This window comes from Musa acuminata, chromosome BXJ2-4 (assembly GCF_036884655.1).
Source record: "Musa acuminata AAA Group cultivar baxijiao chromosome BXJ2-4, Cavendish_Baxijiao_AAA, whole genome shotgun sequence".
NCBI lineage: Eukaryota > Viridiplantae > Streptophyta > Magnoliopsida > Zingiberales > Musaceae > Musa > Musa acuminata.
Genome location: NC_088341.1, coordinates 44,136,766 through 44,162,283, shown reverse-complemented (window position 1 = coordinate 44,162,283; position 25,518 = coordinate 44,136,766). Strand labels below are relative to the sequence as shown.

The window sequence follows — 25,518 nt, the reverse complement described above, 5'->3', positions numbered from 1 at the left end:
TCCCTCGATGTCCTCTCCTCGATCCTAACTTATGTTTAATGACCAATTTAGCCTTACTTCCAGTGCCTAATTCCTTGCTCGGTCCTTTCTTACACGTAGGATTAGTTAGTTTGGAAGATATCTACAGGGAAGAAAGCAAAAAAGGAGGCGTGCGCGGCACGTGTCCGAATCTCCACGTGATCTACACTTTTGTAGCGCGTCCAAACAAAGTTGTTCACGCTGGAACATTAGATTTAGATTTAGATTTGGATTGGATCCTCGCTGCCACCATCTCCACAGGCCAAGCACTCATGAGCGCGCGTGCTTTAGCTGCTGTCGGTGTGAAAGAGAACGCAATCTCTCTCAACTCTTCGACTCCCCCCGCATCCAAACATCCCAAATCTACATATGATGATGTCTAATTTGCATGATTTGAATCTTTGCTTCTCTCTCCCACAAGAACAGAATTTTTGGTCCATTATTAATTGCCAGATCTCTGTCTCTTTCTCTCTCTCTCTCTCTCTCTCTCTCTCTCTCTCTCCCTTCCCTTCTTCCGAGCTCAAGATCCTCTTCCGCTCACATGATGAACAGTAGGTTGTAAGGCATTCGAGTGATAACGCCACCTGAAGGTCACTTCGTCCGAGAAAATAATGCCATCAACATCTCCACTGGCAAGTAGTAATAAACCCAAATCAAAGTGAAGCTCAATGGGAGCGAACCACTCCCCGTTCGTCACTCTCCTCGTCTTCCTTGCTTTTCTTACAGGTAATGAGCTGATCACTAGCTAATTAGAGAAGAATTCATCAACTCGGAGTTCTGTGGTTTCTGATTCACATTGCGTGCTGCATAACGGGCTCTGCAGTTGCGGCGGCAGCTCGGGCGGAGCCGCCGTTCGTTGGCGTTAACATTGGCACGGACGTGTCTAACCTGCTGCCGCCGGCTGACCTCGCTGCTTTCATCAAGGCGCAGCAGATCAAGCACGTCCGCCTCTACGACGCAGACCCGGCCATTCTCTCCGCCCTCGCCGGCGCTGGCGTCTCTGTGGCCGTTGGTGTGCCCAACAACCAGCTCCTCGCCTTGGGCTCCTCCCCGGCCACCGCGGCCGCCTGGGTCGCCCGCCGTGTGCTGCCCTTCCATCCGGACACTCCCATCTCGGCCGTGGCCGTTGGCGACGAGGTCCCCGCCGCGCTGCCGTCAGCCCTCCCTCTCCTCCTCCAGGCCCTCCGGTCCATCTCTTCCGCCCTCTCCGCCGCCAACCTCTCCTCCATCCCGGTCTCCACCCCGCTTCCCTTCGCTGTCATCCTCGACCCCTTCCCGCCCTCCCAGGCCTACTTCAACCAGTCCCTGGCCAACGCCTTCCTCCTTCCCCTCCTCCGCTTCCTCGCCGACACCGCCGCCCCGCTCATGCTCAACCTCTACCCCTACTACGCCTTCATGCAGGGCCACGGCGCCGTCCCCCTAGACAACGCCCTCTTCAAGCCCCTACCCCCCGCCCTCGAGGAGGTCGACCCCAACACCCTCCTCCACTACTCCAACGTGCTCGATGCCATGGTCGACGCCGCCTACGTAGCCATGCGCAACCTCAACGTCACCACCGTGCCCGTGCTCATCACCGAGACCGGGTGGCCCGCCAACGGCTCCCGCCGGGACGAGCCTTACGCCACCCGGGAGCTCGCCAGCACTTACAACTCTAACCTCATCCGCCACGTGCTCGACCGGGCCGGAACGCCGCTGCACCCCGAGGCCACCCCCAGCGTCTACATCTACGAGTTGTTCGACGAGGACCTGCGCCCGGGGCCGGCGTCGGAGGCCAGCTGGGGCCTCTTCCACGGGAACGGGACCCCAGCATACCTGCTGCGCGTTGCCGGTACCGGGGGGTTACTGGCCAACGACACCACGGACCGGACGTACTGCGTGGCGGCGGAGGTGACGGACCGGCGGGCGCTGCAGGCGGCGCTGGACTGGGCGTGCGGCCCGGGGCTGGGCAACTGCTCGGAGATACAGCCGGGGCAGAGCTGCTACGCGCCCAACAACTTGAGGAGTCACGCCTCGTATGCCTTCGACAGCTACTACCAGAAGGAGGGCAAGGCCGCGGGCTCCTGCTACTTCCAGGGCGTCGCCATGGTTACCACCACTGATCCAAGTGAGTCAATTGAGCTATTTTTGTCTTAATTCTTGTTGTTATTGCCCTTTTTGCAGTCTGTCATCTTAGTTCATTGTTGCAGTCTCGGGTTGCTTTTAGTTTACCTGCAGCTCGAAGCTAATATTAGAAGGATGCATGCAAAAATGACCTCTAACTATTAGTTCATGGATGGATTATAATGTTGGGTGGAGGAGTGAAAGAGATTAGCAGTAGTAGAATTAGTTGGCTTTACTGTGAAGATGGAGACCGAGAGAGAGAGAGAGAGAGAGAGAGAGAGAGAGTTGGGTAGGTAGGAGGAATAGACTGATGTTTGGTGGTGGCAGCACAGAGGCAGAATCAGAAATGGGACACTGAGGTCAGAGGAAAACATCAGAGCAGAGCAGAGCAGAACAGAGTGTGCTGTAAATTCTGTGTTACTGCTTACATTTGAAGACCATCTGAGGTCAGAAAGGTTAGACTACATCAGAAGAATGAGTTGTTCATGTTGGGCTTAGTTTCAAGGTCTTCTCCATGCCACCACTTTAAGAATGATGGATTCCAGGGCTTGGCTGAGTTGCTCATACTTGAATTGTAGTGGATCTTTTTAGACTTTTACTCCATGGAAGTGGCTTGAAATCACATTAGCAGTGCTGGTGAATGAAGCACCAGAAGAATTCTTCTCGTGGAGGCCTTCGCATCCTTGAGAGATGCTGTTTGTTCTCTCGTCATCCATCGTGTGACACAATTAGGCCCTTCTGTCAAGTCTGATTTGCCGTCACAATTGCTTCATTACTGTATATCTTCAAGCTTTCAGCTTTTTTGCTATTCCTAATGTCATCAATGTTTTAGTTTCTTATTCTCTCCTTCAGTATTACTATGTATTGCCTTGTTGATTACTGAAAACACCATTCTTGTTATCTTGCAGGTCATGGGGATTGCATCTTCCCTGGAAGGTGAGAACCTATTCAACCATGATCTTTTGTCAGTTTTACATACAACTCTACGTTTCATCCCTTGGCATTTCTCGAGGACCAAAAACATTTTCCTTTCAGAATAGTACCACATTACCGAAGATCGATCGAAATCCATCAGTTTATATTTCCAGGAAATCTTTCGGCGTATGTTGTTTCAGAACCATTAGTTCCTACCATAAACCTCATTGGAAACATCATAGATAATGCAAATGCTATCATACTTGAAATATTAATGGTTATGGTATTTTCTTCTGAACCTTGTTGTTCTATGCAGCAAGCGGATGAATGTTACAGTAGCAGGAATGAGTGTCATCCAAACAAGCAAGGCTGGTGCACCCTTCACACTGAGACTGAGAACAGGAATAGCTCATGACCAAATGACCCCCATGATCTTAAACATCTTGGTAGCTTCCATCCTGTCATGGAGCATTTGGTCTTGATGTAATACTCAACAAAACTTCCAAGAGAGTCAGAATTCTCTTTTGCGATTTCGTAAAAGCCATGAATCACATTTCCTTCATTCCTTCTGTAATATTTGTTCTTTTGTAACAAAATTTTGTTGTTCTTCTATTGTTTCTAATCCATTCTATTCTCTGGTGTTTCTGTGGAATCAAATCAAACAAAGTTATGTTTGAGATGCTATTTATCAGATTGCAAAGAACAACTCGAGCTGGTTTTCTATCTGCTTGGTCAGAGCACTTTAGATCAGTACTGTCAACATTGAGATGTGATCATTGGAGGAATGAATGACGCAGATGTGAGATTCAGAGAGTCTTTTTCGAGAGACTTATATACTGGATTGCCTCTCCTCTTCGAGATCGAAGAACTTGGAATCAATGGGACGGTGCATTGGATGCGACATTAAACCTTGTCGTGGATGAGAGTTTTACGAGTCTCTCAGTTGCCATGTCTTTTTCATGCACGAAGAACTGATAAGGTCTTTCCAATCCCCTTTTCTTAGACTCTGCACATGCCTTGCTTCCTTGCTTCCTCCTGATCCCAAGAGCCCCATCCTTCTTTCTGAGCCAAAAAGAGATCCAAAGTAGCATGTTTTGATCATCCATTCGCTCATAGATCGAACTAAAAGATATCTTAATGATTAAGGAATGGCAACCTTACTCTCCTCTGCTGCAGTGCAGACGTAAGAAATGAGCATGAAGGAAGAAAGGGAGAAGGGTGACATGGCAAGTGTCGGCAGGGCCTCGTCGTCTCCTCCGAAAGCTATAGTTTGGTTGGTGGCGGAATGCCTCGATCTCTTGTCTGTGTACGACCATCCAAGAAGACTGTTCCTGACGGAAGGCTTTGCAATGGAATCCTCGAGACGCGCCCGTGACGCTGGGCCATCTCTGAGCTCTCATCAATCATGGCTGCTAAGCTGTAACACCGCACTGGCGAGGGAGCAAACAGGTACAGCGGACCTGCCACCAGTCCTTCGCCATGCTAAGAGCGGTCCCAAAAAAAACCCTCGCTCTCTCCATGGTCAACCTGAGAGGAGGAGGCGATGGCCTCTCTCGTCTTCCTATTGCCCTTCGATGGAGGTCCACATAAGAACGAAGATGATGGTGCACAGCTCGAATCAAGGACACCTCTGTTCTTCACGTCTGCAAGTTCGTGGATCTCGTTTGCATGTCGAGGAGACTGATGTAGACATTGATCCTGCACATGTCCTGCTCCCATGTTGTTCTCTCTGGTCCCAGAAAGCAAGAAATAAATCACAACAATTTCTTGGAGTAATGTCTCTTGCAGCCATTCAATCAGCTCCGAATTGTTTTCTCAAGATGAGAGATGATGGCAAAGCAGTCCTCTTCCAACTAAAATTGAATCGGATCGAAATCGGGATCACTCGAACTTGGGGCTAAGACAATGTAATCTTATCTATACATGAGATGGTCAACCAACGACGGTTCCAAAAGTCTTCTCTTGTATGACCCAAGTAAATAGTCAAAGTAACCCTAAATAGATGTTGGAGTTTGATGCAACTATATACCCCACAAGACCATCTGCAGCCTCAAGAAACACCGGCAATGTGTAGCTCCATATGTTACTGTATCAGCTTGGTTGCTTGAAGCATTGGTAAACCAATTTAATGAAGAATCTTTGCCCAATAACACAAACCAAGCAGAGATTTCTATGTGCCCAATTGAGCAGTAGATAAATAGTTTCTTCCTACGCTTCTCTGCCTCCATTACTCCCCCCATCATCCCGTGACAGCTCACATTACACCGCTCTCTCTCTACAAACACTTTACAAAAGGAGACGTAAGCCTCTCCTCTCTCCTCCACAAGTGCACTTGAGTACCCTCGCCGACCTCTTGTGCTGCTCTATATTCCACTTGCATATTGTGGCCATAGATCTCCTCCACACTCTCTCTAGCTGCCTTTCTCTTTTGCCTCCTCGCTTTTCTTCTTTCTGTACTCAGCTGCCACTTAAGCCAGTCTCGAAGGATCCCAACCTTGGGAGCCAGGCCATAAGGATGGGAAGAACCAGCCCCATGGTTACTTTCTTCTTCGTGCTGCTTGTTGCTTCTGCTGTCCTGGGAGATGACCCTTACAGGTTCTTCACCTGGAACATCACATATGGAGACATCTGGCCCATGGGTGTCAAGCAACAGGTGCGCCCTTCACTTCCTTGGCCGTGTTTTCCTTGCTTCTCACTCTGATCCTGATCCTGGTTTACTCTTGGTGGCGGCAATGGTCGCGCAGGGAATCCTGATCAATGGGCAGTTCCCAGGGCCACAGATCGAAGCTGTCACCAACGACAACGTTATCATCAATGTCTTCAACAGCTTGCCGGAGCCGTTCCTCATCTCCTGGTCACACACTGTTTTTCCTTCTCCCCTTCTCATTCTTGCTTTCCTAGCGCTTCAGCATCCCTCATTGATTTCTCTAGCTTCTCCTTTTTGTTCATGCCATGCTTCGTTCGACGCAAGTTCCATGAATAGCTTCAGATCTCCAGATTTCAAGCAGCAGTAAATTAGAGTGCCACAGGGTAAAAGAGTCACACTGCCATGGATGGTAACCTGTGAGCTGTTTCACCGTGGCAACAAGGGTCACACACACACACACACAGGACAAGCCATTTCATGGCATCGGGTAATGGGATCGGGTCACGTTGCTTGCCCTGTAGGAAAAGGGGGTGGGCACAAGTTCGAGGACATCTTGTGTCGTTTTCTTGAGACTCCTTAGATCCGCAGGTGCTGACATCAATTAAATGCTCGTGATCTGTCAGTTCTCCCGGCGTTTGCTTCAGTGTCTCACATTGAACAGATCATACGGATTTTCCATGTCTCATGTCACACTGATCCTTGTATGATACTGAATGAACGCATGGATGTCTCACAGGAATGGGATACAGCAGAGGAGGAACTCATGGCAAGATGGTGTGTATGGCACCAACTGCCCCATCCCACCAGGAAGGAACTTCACATATGTCATGCAGTTCAAGGACCAGATTGGGAGCTTCTTCTACTTCCCCTCGCTTGCTTTCCACAAGGCTGCGGGTGGATTTGGTGGCATCAGAGTCCTAAGTCGACCACTAATCCCTGTGCCATTCCCTCCTCCTGCTGGGGACTTTACTCTCTTAATCGGTGACTGGTACAAAGCTAATCACAGTGTAAGCACCCACTGTTATCTGCAGATCCCATTGTGATTCTTGAGTCTGCATTAATACATGACTGTGAGATCCCTTCGTTTCTTGTTTGCAGACCCTCAAGTATGTGCTTGACAGTGGTAGAGATCTAGCTTTCCCTGATGGGGTACTCATCAATGGTCGTGGATCCTACGGCAACACCTTCACCGTCGACCAAGGTATGATTTCCTGAACTCTTCTTGTTCTCCATGCACGAATTAAAGCAAGCTTCCACGTTTCAGGTAGAACATACAGGTTTCGGATATGCAATGTTGGGTTGGCAACATCACTGAACATAAGATTCCAAGGCCACACGATGAAGCTGGTGGAGGTGGAAGGGTCTCACACCCTCCAAAACATCTATTCTTCGCTCGATGTTCATCTTGCGCAATGCTACTCCGTCCTTGTCACCGCCGATCAACCAGCACTGGACTACTTCATCGTCGTCTCAACCCGATTCACCAGCTCGGTGCTGACCACCACCGCCATCCTCCATTACAGCAATTCTGCTGGAAGGCCCGTCGGTGCGCCGCCAGGAGGTCCAACCATTCAGATCGACTGGTCTCTCAACCAGGCGAGATCTATTCGGTATTGCTGTGATCATTCTAGCAAAGTTGATTCTTCCTTTTGGTTCGTTTGGCATCTCTGTGTGTCTTCTTATCCATGCAAAAACCAGGTGGAATCTGACAGCCAGCGGACCGAGACCAAATCCACAGGGTTCATATCACTACGGCCTCGTCAACACAACGCGAACCATCAGGCTTGCAAACTCTGCACCGGTCATCAATGGCAAGCAGAGATATGCGGTCAATAGTGTCTCCTTCATTCCAGCTGATACACCACTCAAAGTAGCTGATTTCTACAAGATCCCTGGAGTGTTTTTCCCTGGAAGCATTCCTGATAACCCCACCTTTGGAGGTGGCTATCTCCAGACCTCCGTCATGGCAGCTAACTTCCGTGATTACGTTGAAATTGTCTTTGAGAACTATGAGAACACAATGCAGTCATGGCACATTGATGGATACTCTTTCTGGACCGTCGGGTACACTCCATTTCCATCCAAAACTTCGTCCTTGTGATCTTTCTTTCATCTGATGCTATGATTGAAAGCAACAATTGCACACATTTGCAGAATGGATGGAGGACAATGGTCAGCAGCGAGCAGGAAGAACTACAATCTGAGAGATGCTGTTGCTCGTTGCACCGTGCAGGTACTTGTCCAGCCCTTTTCTACGCCAGCATAAAGTCTACAGCCATCAGCATAAGCTCCGTAAAATCACTTAGAATTCTTGATATGGATCCATTTCTTGTCTCTTTGCTACTTCCTCTGCATCTTCATGTAGGTGATTATTATATCTCAAGTCTAAAGATCATTCCTCAAACCAACTGCAACTTGAGTAGTAACCTGATCATCTTACCTTGGAAGCAAAACTGGAATGACTGAAATCTATCATCTTATCAAAGATTGTGTAACACGGCGATATGCTTCTGCTTGTTTTCAGGTCTACCCCAAGTCTTGGTCGGCAATCTACATGCCTTTGGACAATGTGGGCATGTGGAACATCAGGTCGGAGCACTGGGCTCGCCAGTACTTGGGCCAGCAGTTCTATCTCCGTGTGTATTCTCCTGCTAATTCATGGAGGGATGAGAACCCAATTCCAAGGAATGCCCTCCTCTGCGGCCGGGCATCAGGTCGCCGAACAAGGCCACTGTGATCAAGAACAGTAGACTCAGTTTCTCAACGTCACGAGGGGGTGACCAAGTAATAGTAGGAATCAGAAATGAAAGGCATTTCAAGAACTAAATCTCTAGAGGCTCCTTATCTTTGTTACTTCCATATATAAACTGGTCAGCATCTCTTTTGTTATCATTATTATTATTATTTTCTTGTTGCTGATATTACAGCATTCTTGCTAGTTCATCCAACCTACTGTCTACCTCTGTCCTACTCCTTTCTATGATTTAAGTTTAATGCCATTATCTTCAGCTACTTTAGTAACATGCAGTTGTTAAGATTGACCTTGATGATGCTGATGAATGACCTATCCATCCTAGCGGAAACTAACAATGAATTGCATGAATGAAGATTACAAGAAGAAAGCAAATCATGGAGTTCATTTCTTCATTGACTAGTATGTTTTGGCTGCATGAAAATTTTCACAGAAAGATATTTTCCTCAGTGAGGACTTTCTTTCTTGATATATGTTTTATATGTAAAAGATATGTAATACATAAGTTTATATTAAGAATTCAGGAAAATAATTGACTCTTTTTTTTTTTCAAATTTCCTTCAGTAAAACAAAAAAATGCTTCTTCCAAAAATAACTTCTGATGGTCATTCTAACAAAAAAGAAAGTTCAGTTCTTTTAACAAAAAGTAAATTCCAATTGAAAAGTCTATGACAACTACATAAAAGGGATCAGAACTGAGAACTTAATATGAAGGATGCATTGCTCTCCTCTGAATTGTAGTTTCTCTAACCATAATTTTCAGAGATGTAAGCTATTGGTTGTCAACTCACACCGATGAGTTATATCCATGTAAAGATGATTCTTGTCACCCATTACAACATGAAGGATGCGATTTGTGACAACTACATAGAAGAGATCAGAACTAAGAAATTAATACGAAGGATGCATTGCTGTCCTCTGAATTGTAGTTTTTCTAACCATAATTTTCAGAGACGTAAACTATCCATGTAAGGATGATTCTTATCACCCAACGACATAAAAGGGATCAGAGCTGAGAACTTAATATGAAGGATGCATTGCTCTCCTCTGAATTGTAGTTTCTCTAACCATAATTTTCAGAGATGTAAGCTATTGGTTGTCAACTCACACCGATGAGTTATATCCATGTAAAGATGATTCTTGTCACCCATTACAGCATGAAGGATGCAAAAAAGAAATCAGAAAGTTCAGTTCTGTGACAACTACATAGAAGATATCAGAACTAAGAAATTAATACGAAGGATGCATTGCTGTCCTCTGAATTGTAATTTTTCTAACCATAATTTTCAGAGATGTAAACTATCCATGTAAGGATGATTCTTATCACCCACTACATCCAAGGTTTCTGTCTTGTCGTAAACAACCTTAATTAACACAAAAAGGTGTGAAATAATATTAATAAGACAGCATTCTCTGATACATCCTACAACATGGAATTGGAAATTCAAATTTCATTCGATAATATTCACTAACTTCCTCTTAAACAGTGAAAATAAACTGTCAAAACTGAGATAATAAGCTGAGAAAAAAGAACTTACAATGCACGCCAGTATTAACTATTGTTGATCTGCCATTCAAGTTTTGGAGCACGCCAAAAGACAATATCAGCAAGCTCCGAAGCCCTGACCTGTTGACAATAAAATTAAAAGAATATATAGATAAATAGAAGACATAACCAAAGGCATGGCTAACCAAAGAAAACAACAATATTATCATCACCTTCTTTTCCATAACTTAGTAATCTCTCCACAGCTCCCTGTTTTCAGGATGGATATATGCCTAAAGCAGAATCATACAACTTGCAAGCATACGTTCAATTTGTATGTATAATCTAGAAATCTGTGGACAGGTTTGAGTAAGCTACATACTAAGCTAAAATAACAAAAAGGGTCACATGACAAGAAAAACGACATGATGCAGGACCAAAAGCGATATAATCAAAATACAACCAGGTTCAGAAGGATCACTTGCAAAGAGCAAATAATTGTGCAGTATATAAATTTTACCACACAAATCCCATACTTCATCAGAGCATTGCTACACTAGTGTATATCTCATGCCACATAAATCATTAAAAAAAAGAATATACATAAACTTGTAGAACTCAAGGTGAGGTAGCAGGCCAATAGCCACATCTGAAGTGCATGTAGGATATGCTTCCACATTTTTTTTCTTTTTGCAATTATGTAGCTAAATACTTAAAACAACACAAAAATAAGATCCCAATTATTTGCAATTGGATGTTGTATCCTTTATCCATTGAACTCTATAAAGACAATATCAGTGGTTAAACTGAGATTCATAAATTTTTTTATTCTTTCTCAGGGTTTTTTTTTTTTTTGGATCCTTTTATCTCTTCCTGATGCTAAGTAGCTTTGAACAAGTTCATATCAACTTAGATGATTTTTTATATTATCCTTAATCATAATTAACTCAATTGTTTTTAATATATATTTTTATTTTATCTTCTCTATTAACTTCCCACATCCATCATCCATCTCAACATTCTCCATTTGACGAAATTGATGAAAAGATAGATGAAAAAATTAAACTTAACTGTTATCGGAGACATTCAAAGTAACATGCATAATTTCAAATCGGAAATTTCAAAAACATGAAGCTGAGTTCTTTTTCCTTGGAACAAAAAGGTTTTTAACCAAAAAGTGAAGCTTTCTTAATAAAATTTTTGTAGATTTTCTCAAAGAAAAACAAAGTGAACATATGGTCATAGAAAGCAATACAATCAATTATGAATCAGGAAAAGAAAGCAAAGTGAACATATTAAGAAACTCACAAAAAGATGCCGTTTTCGCACCTGCTTCATCCGCCCTTGCCCTTTTTTTTCTGCGATGATCAATGTACTCGAACCAGAGTTCCAGATCGGCCTTGTGCCTCACGTGGCCATCCAATAACCATCCGAGATCCTCAAGACCCAGCGATATCGGAGATGTGCTTCGGCCACTTCTTCTTGTTATTCTTGCCGATCCCCTCGCCCTTCTCCTGGGCTTGTTCCTTCTTGATGACCTCGCCCAGGATGGGACGCTTCCGGAGGTTGCGAAGGCCGTAGGCCCGCCTCTCATACCGAAATATGTACGCGATAATGTCTTGCTTCAGCGGGGATAAGGTGCTTGAGGCGGTAATCCAAGTCACAACGGCGGCGGACGATCTCGGCGTTCTTGCTGCGGGAGAAGAGACCGCGCCTCTTGAGGTCGTCGAGCGCATCTGCCACCCACTCCAGCCGGTACGGGACGACGTCCACCGTCTCCGCCGCAGTCCGATCCCGCTCGTAACGTCAAAAACTTAGGGCCTTATAAGTCGAGCAATACTTTCGACTACCCATTCTAAAATCTACCTCCTTCAATAGCGAAGAACTTATGCGGGACCCAATATTATTTCCAATCACACAGCGGTGGACAGGCTTTTGGTCTCTCTGTCAGTAGGTAGATGAGAAATTGGTCCGCAAGCCCGTTTGAGCTTTTTAGCCCAAAATCCAAATTCAAATCCCGAATCCTAAAGCTACAGCCCGAATCTTAAAGGCAGAAGCCCATAGCAACTTGATACGTATATATACACGTATCTAAAGACACCTCAAACTATAAAGAAGATTTCATTCATAAAAATTCAGATCAACGCACACACTAACTTCCAAGTCTGAACTCTCCAGCACTTAGATACACACTCGGAACTAACCTGAGTACACCAATGTCTTCAGCGGATTCCGGGCATGTTGCTCCATGGCCATGAGCTGATGTTGCAGTCTTCGTCTGCAGACGTGATGGAAAGGGGAGAAGCCAACTCATTGCTCTTCAGGACCAACGACATTGTGAGTGCTTGAACGTCGAGCAGCGTGGATGTGTCGCCTTTCATGGGGCTGCCACCACCCGGTGGCTCGCATTTGATCTCGGTTCCTGCATAGAAGACAGTGGAAGATTTATGAGGAGGATGGAGTAGCAGTGTACGACCCATTAAAGAGAAGCAGGGAGATTGGGTTTGACCGAACTCACCCATGTCACGATCCAACTTGGTGGCAGAACCCAAAGAAAAGCCTTGAGAGGCCTCCTTGATCCCTTCGTCACCGTCGTCGCCGAAAATTTGCGCCCACCGGGCGACCTGCTCGTCCGCCGCCTGCAGCGCCAACAGCTCACCGATCCTCATATCCTCGGCAACGCCTGTGCCCTGCAGCAGGGACTCCAGTAACCCGCGACTGCTCTGCCCGTTGTCCCCTCCGACCAGCCCCGAGTACGATTGGCATGAAGGGAGCTCCGTTTCCACTGCGAACGCTGGTGACAGCGGTGGCGGCGGACCAATCTGATGCTGCTGCTGAAACAGAGAATTCGGGGTGGGTGGTGGCGCGAGGGGCGAGACCAGGAACCCGAAACCGAGCTGACAGGCGAATGGATTCTGCGGGAGCGGTGGAAGGGATATTCGCGGCGGAGGGTGAAAGTCGACGGGATTTAGCAACGGGGGCGGCGTCAGCGGGCGAGGCGATATGGGAGCCTGATGCTGCTGCTGATGGTGGCGGTCGAACCTGACGGCCTCTTGCAGATCCGGCGGGTAGATGGGCAGACCGGCACGTTGCCGCCGCTTGAGGCGGGTGTTCCAGTAGTTCTTGATCTCGTTGTCCGTCCTCCCGGGCAGCTGTCAGGATCAAAGGAACGAAAAGGATCAAACTTTGCCCGATAAGAGAAACCCGCAAAACAAAGGAGGAGAGGAAGGAGGAGGAATACTTGGGCGGCGATGCGTGCCCATTTATTGCCGAGCTGGGCGTGGAGGCGGAGGATGAGGAGCTCCTCATCGGGGGCGAAAGATCCTTTCTTGAGGTTGGGGCGGAGGTGGTTGGCCCAGCGGAGGCGGCAGCTCTTGCCGCATCGGGCCAGCCCGCTGTGTCGCCGCACCGCGTTCCAGTTCCCCTCCCCGTGCCGCCGCACGTGCTCCACCAGGACCGCGTCCTCCGCCGGCGTCCACGGCCCCTTCTTCAGTTCCTCGCCACTTCCACTCATTCCTCTTTCTCCGGATCCCCTCGCCTCCGCCTGCTCCACCATCGATGGGTCCTATGCTTCCTCGGCCTTCATGGCTTCTTCGTAGCTTTCTTTTTCTTTAGCTCCGGATCCCGTTTCTTTCTCTTTACCGCCTCGAAAAGATTACATTTTTCGACCTCTCTCTCTCTCTCTAAATATATCTACCTCTCTGTCTCTCTCTCTATCTCTCTCTTGAGAGAGAGAGAGAGAGAGAGCAATAAAAAACGAAAATAAAGAAAGATAAACAAAAGGGATAATACATGGAAATACAGAGGAAAAAAAGCTCCTTTTTCTTTCCTACATGACGGATGCTCGGAGAAGAAATGATTTGATATCTCGAGCTCGAAGCGAAGACAGATGAAGGCGGTGGCGGGACGATAAAGAGGAGGAGGAAGCTTAAATAGAGCAACTGGTGGTGGGCCAGCGCAGGTGAGCCCCCCTCGTTCTCAGCCCCCTGCTTAGACGGTGGCCAGCGACGAGGATGAGAGAGAGCGAGGTGGCTTCTATCATTACTAATTTTAATTAAACGAGGGTGATTAATTGGGATTAATTTGGGTGGCGAGAGAGAGAGAGAGAGAGAGATAGTTATATTATTACTAATTTTAATTAAACCAATGTGATTAATTTGGGCGGGGAGGAGAGGTGGGCCATAGAGATCGGTCCGCGCCCGCCTACTCCAGGGTGGCCCCCACCCGCCTCCACGCTGTCGACAGTCCCCGCTGCCTTCCTCCCTGCTTTGCCTCCGCCGCCATCGACGCTTCTCCTCCGCTCGCTCACCACCATCACCATCAGATGCTACCGATGACATCGATTCTACTGCTGAACGACGTTTGGTCGATAAGGTTCATCAGGCATCCGTAAGCAGGTTTGTGATCACTGTTGCCAGAACCATCAGTGTGATGGTTCACTGTGTTTTTGCAGCTCATGTTGCTCGGTTTGGGATCAGAGTTCCACTGCAGATTGCATGGAAGCTACAGAATATGCAGATTGGGTCTCGAGCAGGCCTTGAAGTTCTTGTTCTTCGACTGAAGCTTGTGCATCTGTGCTCTGTGTCTTGGATTCTGGGTGATGATTCTTGTTCTGGGTCATTGGCTCCGACCGCAAGAACGATGCTCTAGGAGATGGTGCCTTCAGAGCAGCCAGTTTGGGAGCATTGGCACCATGGCTATGCAAGTGCTCAACAAAATAATGTTTCGCAACCCTGCAAAAGATCATTAGTAGGAACATTTCAAGATTAACACAGTTCATCAGTAATAAATCTCTGCATATCTGTCCAAAAATCTGTAATATTTCCATAGTAATCCTTGAAATTTCTATTGTGTCAACCACAATCATCATTTTGAAGGGATTGCAGAGTCCCACAGTGGATTGATCTGACTGCTGCTTTTTACTCCATCAACCAATCATCTTTCTTCATAATTTTCTTTGATTTCTCTCTATTTTCTAACCAAATCTTCTGCCAGTAATCTTAGTTGGAAACCTGATTATGATGGTTGCTTAAGCACATTTGTGAATTTTTATGGATAGAACATAAGTAAATTGCTAGTTGATGCTTAATGTGTGAGTTCTGAAGAATAAAAAATTCTTCCACACTTTGTCTGAATATTGACAACTATTAATGCAAGAGTTATGTGTACATGAATGACTCATAAGAATTACCAGCTGATAATTAAACAAATTCAGCATCATTGTTCTTTCCATTCATTTAAATATCAACAGAAATTGTTTCTGAGCCTGTTTGCTTATGCACTCTGAAACTGAAATCTAAATCATAGACAGCTCCCTAAAGATTTAGAGTTTTCATTTCTCTTGTCAATTTGGTGTTTTACTTGCTTCCATGGTGTGGTTTGTACTGCCAGTGACATTCTTCTGAAGCCAAATTGCAGAAGCCAGATGAAAAGTATTTTGCATCATATTGCTAATAGCAGCCTTTCATCATCCTTGTAAGAGACCTCATGCTGGGCTGTGATACTGCATCTGACCTCAAAATCGAAGCTGAGACATTGAGCTGCCTCAAGCCACATGAGGCAAAGAACAGGTTACTGCCTGGAATTGAATCTTGTTGAAGTATAACACCCTAAATTACTTCGGATGGATGTCGGAGACCGAGTAGATGAGTATACTACTATTAACTTAGACTTAAAGCATTTTAATTCAGTGATTCTAATCCATGAAGTTAATTACATATTTGCATTTCAACCTCTCTATTGTCATTTCATATCTGCAGTTACAAGAAATGTTATATATATTTTCATTTTATATATTCAAGTTAACCCCAACCTTGTCATATATTCTGACAGACTGCATGCTGCTCTCAGAGAGACATGTCTCGAGAGACACTGATAGTGAACCAAGATTGAAACTGAGCAGTAATTGATTGCAAATATATGTTTCAGCAGAACATTTTCTCCAAGAACACTAGAATTTGATACAGAACCAGCATGAATGTGAACTTGTAGTATCCAACTAGGTCCAGACTAGAGGCATATGATTGCCCCCATCCATTCTTGCATATTTGTCACTCTATTACCATGTCCCAGATTTACCATGGCAAAAGGCATTTATTCCTGCAGAAGCACCACTGATTTGACACCATCTTCTCTGCACAGCATCACTTTGCCTCTGTCAACAAACTAAGTGTAAAAGGTCTTCCTCCATTTAGCTTACAGAGGCTTCCTTCCTTATCAGAAACACTTTTGGTTTTGATGATCTAATTCTTCAAACGCACCATTAATGAAATGGAAAGAACAGTACTCTTTCACAAGACAAGATTCCCTGGAGCAGCAAACTAGTGTGAGTTACAGGGTATGGGAATCTACTTTTGCTGACCAGCATGCATGAGAACCTAAAGATATGGCGCTTTATCAGATAAACCAGCATGCATGAGAACTTAAAGATGTGGTGCTTTATCAGACAAACATGCCGGAGAAGAAGCATGGCAATGCCAAACTGAAGCCTTTTCCTATTACCATCATCAGAGAAGTGAAAGGAAAAGGATTGAGATAGACTACAGTGGCCAAGAGAAGAGAGAAGAACATTAGGCAAATGGATCGGTACCTTGGACTGGAGTGCTTGCGGTGAAGAAGAGAGATATTGACGCGGCTCAATCCAATTACATGGCTGTTTCAACATCCAACCATGTCTTCAGATTGAGACACGCCAATACCTCTCATATCACAAGCACTCCTGGTGTGATCTCATCCTCTCAGCTCGATGATGACCGGCAAAGAACCGACGACGGCGCCAATGCTCCGACAAAAGATTCAGATGCCACGGCACATAGGTGCATATGCCACATTATGGTTCTGAGTTTGGATGGCAGAGCCAGGAAGCAACACTTGCACAAGAGGAGAGAGAGGAAGAAGAAGAAGAAGAAGAGGCATTGGAGTTGGGAAGGAGAGGTTAACATATACTGGCATAAACCTTGCTGTTGTTCTCTTCACCTCATTCTTTACATGGCTACAAAATGCTGCATAAAGGGAAACAGGAAAGGAGAAAGCGAGTGAGGGAGGAAAAAGGGAATTTGATGGGGCCATAGTAACATGTATGATTACAAGTTAAATCAGGTTTTGTTAGTGGTCGACACTCTTGAGAGTGATCTCTTACATGTTGATGCCTTTTGAAGGAGAAGCTTGATTTGCTTCAAAACAACTGTAGATGCATCAGCACCAATCAGCAGTGCTTGTGAAAGAGACATCTACAATAAATGTTCGCTGCAGAGTTTTTGTGCAAGTCATTGGAAAGATGTTCTCAAACTTGAAGTCCGAAGTCCAAAACATGTCAAGAATGCAGTTTTAAGTTTCATTGATTCGGGGAAGGTAACTGAATAATCATGTCATTCTCTTACAGTAGATGTCATCCAAAACATTCCTTGCTGCTTTTATGAGATTATATATTACTAATGACTTGGTTTTTGTTAGATTATAAGTTCTTCTTCTGAGATACAGATCTGATGCATTTCTTTTATTATGTTCATGAACACAAATTTCTTCCCATGCTTGAATTGAATGGCATAAAAGCAAACAAGAGGAAGAAGGAGAAAGCAAGAGCTAATAATGGAGTGAAACATCCACTATTACAGCAATGGAAGGCAATGCAACATAGAACTAAAGGACATTGACCTGCAGGTAATACATGGATCCATTCATCACGCTTCTGCTGGGAATCTGGATGGAGTCAGAGGTCTCAGTAGATGCGGTGGTTGGGTTGCTTTAACTTCTCAGGGACCATCATTTCTCCATCTCTCTCTCTCTCTCTCTCTCTCTCTCTCTCTCTCTCACACACACACACACACACACACAGAACCACCTCACATAATACCCATACAGCATTCAGTTCTCACCGGCAGCTGCTGGTACTGCATCACTGTCATGTCCCAAAGCCACCAATCTGTTGAGGGTGTGGGCTCACTTGTGTCAGCTATACAGATCCTTTCTTCTTTCTCTTAAAGCATAAACTTGCAGCCATTGGAGGACTTAAAGAGTTTCCTCCAACAACTTGGTTTGGAAAGTTGTTATGCTACTGCCTGTCAGCATTACAGTACACTTGTCAGTGTTTATTTCTGAAGACTGAGAGGTAAAACACTCAGCTATTGCTTATCATTCTTGCTGTATCATTTACCATGGTTCATATCTTGTTCAGCATGGATATCCTCATCCATGAGCAAGGCTGTAATGGACTTCTGGACCTCTGGACCATTTAGACAGGTGCAGTCAGATTAACTATGCTGAATCAATGAATCATTCTTGCAGGCTCTCAGCCGCAACACAAGCTCCCAATTTGATGATACTGGTGAACTTAAACAGCCTGTGGATCAAGTTCTAGCTTTGCCAAAATGCAAGAAGATTTGGCTACTGACTTGTGATTGCGAAGGCCCTAACAGTGCAAGCATCTCCAGTTTGGTGCAAGCCATCCAAGAGCTAACAGGCAAGTGAACTGAGCTCTTCAAGAGTGACAGGGCTAGTGTTGGGGTGTAGCATGGGGTGCTGGACCACTTGTACTTTTGGACACTGATGGGGTGGATCCATGCATGAATGATATGGATGGATAAAGAGCATTTATTGGCATCAATCAAGGTGTTTTCTCCTGCAGGAATGCCTCTGCTCTCTCTCTGCTTTGCATTTAGAGATTGAGCCCATGCACATTGGTGGTGGTGGTGGAGTTCTTGGTAGATTGGGATGAGACTTGGTGTCTGCCTCTCTTGTTTCTGTGTCCTCCTTAGTTGCCAAGAGTATGCCTCATTTCAACTTTGCTGCTGCTGGTGGAGTTCTTGGTAGGTTGGGATGAGACTTGGTGTCTGCCTCTCTTGTTTCTGTGTCCTCCTTTGTTGCCAACAGTGTGCCTCATTTGGTGCTAATGAGACTGAGTGAACATGTTGATTACAGTGTGTTCCTATAGAAATCTATTGAGTTCTTCATTTGTTCTTTTCTTTTTTGTCTAGCAGAATTTTACACAATTATGTCATGTATGTGTACTTGTTGGTGTCACATATAATTCAAAGGACTGTATCCTCGCTGCAGCTGTCTCCATCCTTCATCTAAAGGACTAAGAGATGCCTTTCCATTTCTCTCCATGTATAGGCTCTGTGGACCAACAGCCTTGGCTGCTGGTTTTCTTCTCTCACTAAGTTAAAGAGTGAAAGGACTACCATCTCTGCTCTGTGTTCCTCTTCCTGTGTTGTTGGTTGATGTCAAGATCCTTGGTTAGGACAACTGCTACTTAGGCTAGAAAGAAAAGGAGACTGTTTTGAGCCCAAAGAATCCATGTAACAACACAATGTAATATTGGGTACGCCAAAACAATAAAACATATCATCGATAGAATTACCACATCGTCAAAGTCACTTGTATCATTGTACCATACAATTCAAAAGATAATCTTCATGATTCAAAGCTGCTCGAACCAACTGATCAATATCATCAAGTATATGAAAGGATTAAATCTATCAAGATGTTTCATCTAACTTTGATGGAAAGCACATTAGATTGAATCAGACTGAGCCGATTTCATTAAGGTTAGAAATAGATCCTATATATATCAATCAATCCAACATATGGGAGTTGGCAGCCTGTAAGTCCAAAGGCCAAGTGTTGCAGCCTTCTGAGCTATTGCTCAGTGGGCTCTTCTAATGCATACTAGTGCTTCAAGTTTAGCATCACCAAACAAATAACAAGAATCAACAATAAATTACCACATCGGCAAGTGATAAAAAATATATATTAAATTGAAATGAACTCCACATGCGTTAATTATGTTAAAGATTGATAACCCAAGTTTACGAGGCAACAACTAAAGAGCAGGAATCCAAGAAACCACTGAGAGAATATACAGTTCCTTTCTTGATTTTTTTTTTAATCTACAGGCATATCATCGTAAGAGGAACCAAATGTGTTCTCGCCATTGTACATCATGTAAAGATAACCATCTTCATCCCTGTGTGCCTCGTAGATGGTAGACATCATAGAAGCTGTGGTGGCAAATTATAAATGAGAACGATGAAGAAAAAAGGTCAACTAGCTGGATATGAAATAAATCATGGGACCTGTGGGTGGTAACGTGTTATTGACAAACATGAAGATGGCCTTCTCTGGACTGAGATTAATCCTCTTTCGAATAACATAAACAAATTGTCCAACTGTTAAATCTGCAGGAACCAGGTACCTTCAAAGCCACAAGAAACACTCAAAAATACTTAAAAACTATTGTGTACAACTAGTAAAAAAATGAAGTTAAAAAAGAACCGCAAAACTGATTATCTACTTCAACTAAAAACTAAAGAAGAATCTTTAGAAACAATCTTCAAGGAAACCTAGGTTAATCATAAAATTTGTTTCGATGGAACATTATTTGACCTTTCAATTATATTTTCATGTCAGCTTTTGAAGACAAACAAGTATTCACCTTCTCTGTCAGTGCATAAGAGTAAATAAAACTTCCAATCAGATGTGACTCATGTCCTTTGTACTACAAGTTTTAGATATAGGACTTATAAAGAACAAATGTCCAAATTTTATGCTGCAATTCTCGATAAATTTCCTACTGATCTAGACGAGGACTATATATACAAATTCTATTAAGTCACCATTTGTTCTTTAAAAGTTTTTGACTAATAACATAGTAAAATAATAGACTCTTAAAAACTGAAATGAAAGTTACTAACTTCTTCTTGTCAATGTCTGGTATGGCACTCCTTTCAGCCTTCTCAACAATCACCTACATTAAATGGCAGTATGTATCAGATAGGATGTATGTATCATTGCAAACTTGAAACAAAAGTCCAGACTCTTACAGGAATCCTGTCAGGATATTTCCCTCTGATACGACTGGCTTCTGCTTGCCTCTTTTCTGAAATTAGAATGAAAAGTTTACTTAAAGACAATCTTGAAAGAACTGAGTAGCCAATCATAAAGAAACAGACAACAGGTCCTCCAATAGTCATGGTCATCTAAGGTCACATATACAACCTATAATATTTTGGTTAATGGGAAACTTTGGTCATATCTGCATATCAAATTCAAGTTCATCCTTCCCTTGGTCATAGATGAAAGAAATTTCATTTCCAATATCCACATAGCACAATTGAAAATATCTCATAATCATGAAATCGACATTGTTATGTGTGCGCTTGTGCACAAGTGTACATGTAAAATCTTAGTTACCCCCAACTTTACCACTAAGCTGAAGTTAACCCATAACTTCATGATTTGGGTCACACATACCAGGACAGAAAAGTCAATCAAAATTAACTCAGAATGTCTCAAACTGCAGTGTCCATACAGCATTGATTTCATCAATGCAAATTCATTTCTTGGTTGGAGACTGTCCTCTTGTTTAGGAAAAAGAGTAAGACTACCATCTCCATGTTTCAATTAATTTTGCAATTCCAAATAGACTTTACATAATAAAGACCCTAACTACAGAAATTCTCAATCATATACCAATTTGACTTCATGGAAGGTTTCACATGTTCTCTTAATGATCGGTAGAAGCATCTTCACATCAATATATCAAACAATAAGGTAATGACAAGTCTTGTTTCTACAGTAGTTTCATTCATATTTTTAGTCAGCATATTTGTTTTGTGATTGTCAAGCTAATGTCTACATCACAAAAGTCAACTGCAAAAGAGTATCACAAACAATGGGTTATTCAGCCAATTATTTCTTACAGTTGTGCAATCATTCATTGTTTTATATCCTCGATTTTAAAAACCGGAATAAAATGGTAGAGAGAGAAATTGATTTCTTTTTAATTTTCATTAGAGATAATGGGAACTATGTCAATTTGTGAAAAGTGCGATAGTTCAATACATTTCATTAGCATACTTCAAAGAAAATAAAGAACAAAGGTATTGTGCAAAAAAAAAGGTCGCTGATCTAGAAAAATAAGAGCTTTTCATTCTACAAATTTTAACATTTTCAAAAGAATCAAGAAAGACGAGGAAATCAACAATACTTGATAAAAGAAAATACCGAAACAGCCTACTGAATCAATAGATAAGGTTAGGAAAAAGCATATTGAATCTAGAACTAGTAAAATTGAAATCCTTTGAAGAAAGCCAGATTGAAAGAAAAACAAAAGGCAATGTCATTCTCAACAAAGTAGAGTCATACGGTTCCAGAACTACTGGCTGGCTGTATACCAATACAATATTCCCAACAAAAACAAGACTTCTTCATGCTTTGTTCCTCGATACGAAAGAATCAACCAAGCAACCACAAACAGCGGCCACGATCTCGTTAGAACCACCAAAGATTACACGCAAAAGAAAGCCTAGAAGCACAATAACAAACCCAAAACCGAAACCGATTCCAGAAACCAAATGGCAAAGAAAAAGAGGGATTGCAGGCACAAACCGAGGGAGTGCTCGAGTCTGAAGGGGCTCTTCGCCATCGAGATGTTGGATCTCCTCCTGCAATTCCCAAAACACATGGCCATCGTCACAACAACCCAAGAATCCCCAAAACCAAAAGAAAGAAGGCAACAGTCGATCGATCCAAAGAGAAAAGGGAAAGGAACTACCGACGCAAGCGAGAGGATCGAGGTCGGATTCTAATCGATCGATCAGGAAAGAGAATTCTTCGTCACGGAATCGGGCAAGAAGGTGAATCGGAAAGCGACGGGGTGTTCCGGTGGCCTTCGGCAATTGGGAGCAGAGAGAGCAATTTCTAGGGCTTTTATAGCGTCAAACGAATTAGGCGGATTAGATTGGGTTGGATTGATTAGTACGGAAGAGAGTAGCCGTAAGGAAATGATAGACCTCTTTAAGCCAATAAAGGGATATGATTAGATTACAATCTCCCACCTAACCTTCTTTATCCAAAATAACGTAATTATCTTTTAGAAATCCTATTTGTTAAACATCAAACTCTACATGAATGAAAATAATTCAAAAGACAATAAAATCCTTATCCAACAACAATAATAATTACAATAAAATGTATAATTAAGACACTTATCCAATCTTTGAGTAGAATTATAAGGTCTGATTAAACTCTTATAAAAGGATTTTTCAATTTATGAACTAAAAAAATTAGAAATTTAAATAGGTAAATTTTATCATTATATATATATATATGGTATGTAATATCATATTGTACCGATATTTCGAGGTTGGCTTGGTACGATACGGTACGGTACCGACGGTATGCTATAACATATCGAACGGTACATTAGGGTTTACCGAACAATTTTCTCTTACTATAACATTATAACACTATTACTGATAGGGGTAAAAAAACTGATTTGACATAACACCCCGGATTTGACATAACGCCCCAGATTTGACGTAATGCACCCCCACGCCGAACACCCTGTGCGGCACACGGCTCCTGAGCGAGCATTAACAACGACACGACGCGCACCTACACCCACCATACCCAAGCAACCTCCTCGGCTGACCCCTCGCGGTTGGCCGAGGCAGGGGAAGGCGCTGACTGACACCCCCCATACCCTGCGGCAGCTCGGCCTTCCACGCAACGACCATAACGGCAGACGCCATCAGAGGTACGACCCCGCCCCGGTAGGGTGGCATGTCAGGTAACATCAAACCCACTTATAAATACCCCCTGGCTCCCAACAGAGGGGGGGGAGAGACAATCTCACTAAAATACTCCATTCTGCTTCACTGACTTGATCGTCGGAGGGGCCGAGCTGAGTAACCCGCCCGACCTGTGTGCAGGTACTCGACCGCCACTCAATCCGCCCGACACCACGGAGCTTTCCGGCCAGCGGCCTCCGTGGCAGCCACCGTAACCACCCAAGAGGAGCCACGTCTGATCCCAGCCATTTGGAGCCCTGAACCAGCCGCGTCGACCCCGAGGTCACGGCGGAAAAAGTTACTTACCGTAACAGATTGGCGCTAGAAGGAGGGCCGTCCAAATGTCAAGTGATCAGCAGATCCACTTCGGCGGACCCTCGACTACTGGGCTCCCTGCCTCGGGGGAACACCCCCTACGTAATGAAACCCACGACGAACGCCCCGCGGCGGTGTCAGAACGCTACTGGCAACTATTCAATGACCCAGGCTTGACGCCTCCCGGCGACACGCCCGCCGGTCCGTCGCAAATGTCACCCGAGGCCTTCCATGACCTCGCCCACCAGGTCCGAGCTCTGACAAGCATGGTGCAGACTATCGTCCCGATCGTCTCCCCGCAAGCCCCTCCGCATGCGGCCCGACCTACGCAGCAACGGGAGCCCCCTATCCGGACTCACGCGCCGCCTCCAGAGCTTCCTGTCTCGCCCCGAAACCCCGCAACTCGGCCCGGGAGCCGGGAGGCGGAGGACACGGCGAGCCGCCCCGAGCCTGAGGCTCCGACCGCCGACTCGACGAATGCCTTGCGAGCTCAGCTGCGCCTCGTCAGTCAAAAACTGGACGAGGTACAACAGGAAGTCCGCAAGTCAAAAGGGGAGCTCGGGGCGGACGGACACCAAGGATCCCCATTCACCCCCGAGATACAAGAGCAGGCGATCCCGCCACACTTCCGCCTCCCCTCGCTAGACGCGAATGACGGCGCCGCCGACCCAGCGGACCACGTGGCCACTTTCCGCGCCCAGATGGCGCTGTACGGGACTTCTGACGCTTTGATGTGCAGGGCATTCCCGACGACCCTGCGGGGACCAGCCCGCGCGTGGTACAGCGGCCTGAAGCCCGGGACCGTCGCCTCCTTCGATCAGCTCGCCAAGGATTTCAAGCTTAACTTCTTGGCCTACGCCCGACCGAAGCCGTCCATGGCGTTGCTTCTCGGGCTCAACCAAAAGGAGGACGAGCCCCTCTCCCATTTTGTGAACCGCTTTACGATGCAGATCCGCGGATTATCGGATGCTCACCCCTCTCTCTTAATGCAGGCATTCATGACAGGCCTGCGGCCCTCCAGGTTCTTCTGGTCGCTCGTGGAGCGGCCCCCCGCCGCGGTCCTCGAAATGCTCCAGCGTGCCAGTCAATTCGTCGCCGCGGAGACTTGGATGGCTGGGAAGCGGGAGGATCACAAAAATGTCAAGTCAGAGCCGCCTCGACAGCTATAGCCCCCTGCCTCCCGGCGGAGGACTGACAGACCCGAATCAAGATCTCCTCTTCCCGCCTTGAATTCGTCCCGAACCGAAATTTTCCTGCACGAGAAGGGGAAGGGGCTGCTCAAGGACCCTCACCCGATGAGGAACCCGCGGGAGCTCGCGGACCGTTCAAGGTATTGTCGATTCCATCGGCAGCACGGGCACGACACTGAACAATACTACGAGTTGAAGAGGCAAATCGAGGAGCTTATCCTCAGAGGACACCTCGGCCAATATCTACGGCCGAACAAGGAGCGGTCACCTCGACCAGAGGGCCCCGTCGAGCGACACGTCGATGTGATAGTCGGAGGCCCTGCATCTGGGGGTGGCTCCATGTCGGGCAGAAAGGCGTATGCCCAAGCCGCTCCTGATGAAACCTCGGGACGCGAGCCCGAGCCCGAGATTACCTTCCCGACCGGAGCTTCCGAGCGCCCCGATCACGACGACGCCTTAGTAATATCAGCCAGGGTAGCCAACGCGCAAGTGAGGAGGATCATGGTCGACACAGGAAGCTCGGC

The 25,518-nt window shown here is 45.3% G+C and overlaps 4 protein-coding genes and 1 long non-coding RNA gene across 7 annotated transcripts; 2 read left to right on the top strand and 3 right to left on the bottom strand.

Annotated features, from left to right (window-relative positions):
• The first annotated feature begins 171 nt into the window (after nucleotides 1-171).
• On the top strand, nucleotides 172-3,892 carry LOC103982543 (glucan endo-1,3-beta-glucosidase 1-like). Its single transcript, XM_009399501.3, has 4 exons — nucleotides 172-744; nucleotides 842-2,122; nucleotides 3,027-3,054; nucleotides 3,350-3,892. Exons 1-4 carry the CDS (start codon nucleotides 687-689, stop codon nucleotides 3,513-3,515), a joined length of 1,533 nt encoding a protein of 510 aa, XP_009397776.2. The 5' UTR covers nucleotides 172-686; the 3' UTR covers nucleotides 3,516-3,892.
• Nucleotides 3,893-5,240: 1,348 nt separating this feature from the next.
• Nucleotides 5,241-8,692, top strand: LOC135611143 (L-ascorbate oxidase homolog). The gene is made up of 8 exons (XM_065106498.1): nucleotides 5,241-5,686; nucleotides 5,778-5,887; nucleotides 6,417-6,687; nucleotides 6,779-6,881; nucleotides 6,945-7,290; nucleotides 7,379-7,744; nucleotides 7,835-7,913; nucleotides 8,205-8,692. Exons 1-8 carry the CDS (start codon nucleotides 5,549-5,551, stop codon nucleotides 8,415-8,417), a joined length of 1,626 nt encoding a protein of 541 aa, XP_064962570.1. The 5' UTR covers nucleotides 5,241-5,548; the 3' UTR covers nucleotides 8,418-8,692.
• Nucleotides 8,272-11,757, bottom strand: LOC135611147 (uncharacterized). 3 transcript variants are annotated; one of them, XR_010486444.1, is made up of 4 exons: nucleotides 11,227-11,757; nucleotides 10,152-10,271; nucleotides 9,971-10,059; nucleotides 8,272-8,411 (listed from the first exon to the last, which is right to left on the bottom strand). It is a non-coding gene; the product is annotated as an uncharacterized LOC135611147 (long non-coding RNA). The 3 variants fall into 3 exon arrangements; XR_010486445.1 differs by having other exon boundaries at nucleotides 11,248-11,757; XR_010486443.1 differs by lacking the exon at nucleotides 11,227-11,757 and having other exon boundaries at nucleotides 10,152-11,210.
• Nucleotides 11,758-12,140: 383 nt separating this feature from the next.
• On the bottom strand, nucleotides 12,141-13,717 carry LOC103983386 (transcription factor MYB97-like). The gene is made up of 3 exons (XM_009400604.3): nucleotides 13,160-13,717; nucleotides 12,437-13,070; nucleotides 12,141-12,340 (listed from the first exon to the last, which is right to left on the bottom strand). The coding sequence occupies exons 1-3, from the start codon at nucleotides 13,472-13,474 to the stop codon at nucleotides 12,141-12,143; spliced, it is 1,149 nt and encodes a 382-aa protein (XP_009398879.2). The 5' UTR covers nucleotides 13,475-13,717.
• A 5,935-nt stretch (nucleotides 13,718-19,652) lies between these two features.
• Nucleotides 19,653-22,637, bottom strand: LOC135611141 (autophagy-related protein 8C-like). The gene is made up of 6 exons (XM_065106494.1): nucleotides 22,472-22,637; nucleotides 22,306-22,361; nucleotides 20,739-20,794; nucleotides 20,610-20,662; nucleotides 19,992-20,110; nucleotides 19,653-19,916 (listed from the first exon to the last, which is right to left on the bottom strand). Exons 2-6 carry the CDS (start codon nucleotides 22,340-22,342, stop codon nucleotides 19,801-19,803), a joined length of 381 nt encoding a protein of 126 aa, XP_064962566.1. The 5' UTR covers nucleotides 22,343-22,361; nucleotides 22,472-22,637; the 3' UTR covers nucleotides 19,653-19,800.
• Nucleotides 22,638-25,518: the final 2,881 nt, after the last annotated feature.

Excerpts from the sequence above, each read along its gene's own strand:
- LOC103982543 (XM_009399501.3), top strand. The coding sequence starts at position 687 with ATGGGAGCGAACCACTCCCCGTTCGTCACTCTCCTCGTCTTCCTTGCT. Across the intron at positions 745-841 it reads CTTCCTTGCTTTTCTTACAG|TTGCGGCGGCAGCTCGGGCG; the intron begins GTAATGAGCTGA and ends CGGGCTCTGCAG. Across the intron at positions 2,123-3,026 it reads GGTTACCACCACTGATCCAA|GTCATGGGGATTGCATCTTC; the intron begins GTGAGTCAATTG and ends GTTATCTTGCAG.
- LOC135611143 (XM_065106498.1), top strand. The coding sequence starts at position 5,549 with ATGGGAAGAACCAGCCCCATGGTTACTTTCTTCTTCGTGCTGCTTGTT. Across the intron at positions 6,882-6,944 it reads CACCTTCACCGTCGACCAAG|GTAGAACATACAGGTTTCGG; the intron begins GTATGATTTCCT and ends TCCACGTTTCAG. Across the intron at positions 7,914-8,204 it reads TTGCTCGTTGCACCGTGCAG|GTCTACCCCAAGTCTTGGTC; the intron begins GTACTTGTCCAG and ends GCTTGTTTTCAG.
- LOC103983386 (XM_009400604.3), bottom strand. The coding sequence starts at position 13,474 with ATGGTGGAGCAGGCGGAGGCGAGGGGATCCGGAGAAAGAGGAATGAGT. Across the intron at positions 13,071-13,159 it reads GGGCACGCATCGCCGCCCAA|CTGCCCGGGAGGACGGACAA; the intron begins GTATTCCTCCTC and ends TGATCCTGACAG. Across the intron at positions 12,341-12,436 it reads CAAGTTGGATCGTGACATGG|GAACCGAGATCAAATGCGAG; the intron begins GTGAGTTCGGTC and ends TCTTCTATGCAG.
- LOC135611141 (XM_065106494.1), bottom strand. The coding sequence starts at position 22,342 with ATGGCGAAGAGCCCCTTCAGACTCGAGCACTCCCTCG. Across the intron at positions 20,111-20,609 it reads CCAGACATTGACAAGAAGAA|GTACCTGGTTCCTGCAGATT; the intron begins GTTAGTAACTTT and ends GTGGCTTTGAAG. Across the intron at positions 19,917-19,991 it reads TAACACGTTACCACCCACAG|CTTCTATGATGTCTACCATC; the intron begins GTCCCATGATTT and ends TTGCCACCACAG.